General features: G+C 42.6%; 1 protein-coding gene across 1 annotated transcript in view; it reads right to left on the bottom strand.

Moving 5' to 3' along the window:
• Positions 1–969, bottom strand: part of ankrd1a (ankyrin repeat domain 1a (cardiac muscle)) — a 7,324-nt gene extending 6,355 nt beyond the window's left edge. Inside the window, exon 1 of the mRNA XM_023398956.2 lies at positions 844–969. Coding sequence (XP_023254724.1) covers positions 844–870 — 27 coding nt within the window. The 5' untranslated portion in view covers positions 871–969. The remainder of the gene's footprint in view (positions 1–843) is intronic.
• Positions 970–2,766: the final 1,797 nt, after the last annotated feature.

Below are 2,766 nucleotides of genomic sequence, written 5' to 3'. Positions count from 1 at the left end.
CAATCAGTATTTTATTTAATTACCTTAAGATGTTTAATTACCTTTAGCTTGGCTTAAATTGTAATGAGGCCCGTCTCTTAAGCTCTCAAAGAAAAGGATAATGAAGCGACGAAATGAGGTGATTTAAATGGTTCAGATTAAGTTGTGTGCATCGATTAAGAGATAACTGGGTCATTTTAAGTTGTTTTGAAGGTTTGTTTGTTTCCTGGTTTTCTGGTTTTCCTTTTCCAGGTGTGAATGTTTCATTTCAGTGGAGAAATTTGAGCTTTTTCTCTTTTTCCCACCTTTTCTCCGGACACAGTTTTTTAACCTGTTAGTATAAACTCTATGTGCTTATATATTTATCTTACATGATGTTTCATTAAGTGATCTTAAACAAGTCAAATGAAGAGACACGCTTTACATGTACAATAACAGGATTTAGTGCCATCTAGTGGCGAGGCTGCAGATTGCAACTAGCTGAAGTGTGTGTTTGACTCTTCGTGGCCTTTAGGAAACGTAAACATACGAAAGTGTGTGGTTTGTCCGTTCTGGGCTTCTGTAGGAAACACGGCGCCCTGTGTGACATGACGAGCTCATCCTTGGTTCACTGTATGTTAAACAGTCACTTTATAATTTAAATAAGAGAAAAATTATATTTAATAAATTTTTCTGTTTGATTTCGTCCCAAGAAAATTAATTCACCAGCTTCTGGGGAAGAAAATTTCCATTCACGTGTTTCTCAGGTGAATTTCTCTGCTCCATATTTTAAGATGAAGTATAACTCCTGCAGCTCCTCCTCGCCTCCTCCTCTCCCTCTCATAATTGCTACCATTTGCATTTCGGCACATCAGCAGATCTTACCAGCTCCTCGACACTGTGCAGTCCCATTCTCCTCTCGCAGGTGAAGCGGTTCAACAGAAGCTGGAGGTAGAGTTTAGTCCACTGGTGTCCGTCTGTGATGGTCAGTGTGTCTCTGTCCGTCTCTTCTGCAGCCGCAGCCTCGGCCTCTTATATAGCCCTGTCCAACCTGTGGGGGGGGGGGGGGGGGGGCGCCTGTCACTCACAGATCACATTACTGTCCTCATGTGCTCATTTGGCGAGCTCAGTGCTAACATCACCCTCCTCCCCCCCTCCATCATCTCCACACCCAGCCTCTCCCACCTCCCAGTGCTGCCCAGTTTGGGCTGCTGGGATCTCTGTGTCACCGCACAAAGATTGACGTGAGGTAAGAGGAGTCACTACTTCCACTCTGACAGGGTGAATCTACAGATCCTGGAGACTCTGAGAATTTAATGGAGTTAAATGAAATATTTAGAAAAATACAGAAATGTTTTTTAAATGTTTTTTTCTATATATTTTTGTGTATACTTTTTGTATTTTGTATATACTGCTTAAACCTGTCGGGACTAATTACCAAAACTTTTTAGAATTATAGACTTTAGAAACACTTCCTGTTTTAATTTCTAATAAACACTGAATAAAGAAACAAAACTTCCACATAAAACAAAAAAAGTTTTATGACAAGTTATATTAATTTAATTATTTATGTGATAAAAGAAAAACAGCCTATCTTGTGTTGTCAGATTTTCTTTTCTATTAACCTCAGAGTGATTCATCGTTTCAGTCATAGACAATCTTTGGCAGCGTCTCCTCATGGCGGGCATGTGGCCACAGAAATGCGATGATATCACTGTGAGGAGACAGGTTCATGGCGCTGGAGGAATAAATAGTCACACTTCCAAACATCCTTAGGGCGCGCTGCAGCCGGGCACAGATCGAGGTCAAAGGTCGGCGAAATGCCTGACTGTGTGACTGATGGCCGGCGGCGGGTGACGTGATGTCAGGAGCTGCTTGTCCCGTAAGTAAATGTGGTCAAATGGCATATTACACATCGCCAGAGCGACGTACCGTACATGCTCTGACAGTGATGGCACCTGACGGTAAATGACATCACAGGCTGCATGAGCTCACTGTCGACCAATCAGAAGCCAGAGAGTGAACACGACAGCTGTAATGATGTATTATTGTAGTAACGCTGATTACAATTTCTTTTTACAAAGATTTTAAATAAACAACAACAAAAAAGACACCATGAGGTTTTGAGTGGTGATTTGAGCTGAATGCTAACGGCGGCATGCTAACACGCTAATCTTAAACCATCATTAGCTTGTTGTGAGGTGCGGCCCTTCGTGTCTGTCGAAGACCGTGAAGGTCAAACCGAAATGAGACGGTCCGGTCGACGGAGGTTTTTTCGTTTCAGCTGTTCCCGCCTCTTACTAACGTGTTGCAACTTAATCGAAGCTCCTGTTGCCTAGCAACCTTAAAACCATTTTTTCACCAAAGCTTGAAGTTTTAAGTCTCTTCGTAAATGGACCCGCTGTGACACAACCAGCCTCCGAAGGACGCAGCTCCTGAATTCACCACACAGCTGTAATGTTAGCTTAGTGTGTTAGCATGCTAGCATTTGGAATTAGCAGTAATGCAGGTCCTTGCTAATCTGCCAGCACGACTGAAACTCCTCACTTCTGTAGCTGCTCATATTTGTTCAAACACAGTTTCCTCCTGTCAGACCTTCATCTTCTGTCAGCTGATGTTTATGTTCAGGCTTTTCAACGTCAGCTGACATTTCTGGATCCATTTGCTCCTTTACACCTTGAAGACTCTGCCTCTGTAGTCGGCGCTGGAACTTTCTTTTGAGCTGCTGAACTTCAACTTCTTTGACTCATTCAGACACTTTCCAATGGAAACATTCAGCAGCAAACACACACCGAGTTCATACAGTTT

This window comes from Seriola lalandi, unplaced genomic scaffold (genome assembly GCF_002814215.2).
Source record: "Seriola lalandi dorsalis isolate HSWRI2012SDOR001 ecotype SW California unplaced genomic scaffold, Sedor1 jcf7180002050169, whole genome shotgun sequence".
Lineage (NCBI taxonomy): Eukaryota > Metazoa > Chordata > Actinopteri > Carangiformes > Carangidae > Seriola > Seriola lalandi.
This window is presented reverse-complemented; position numbering and strand designations above follow the sequence as displayed.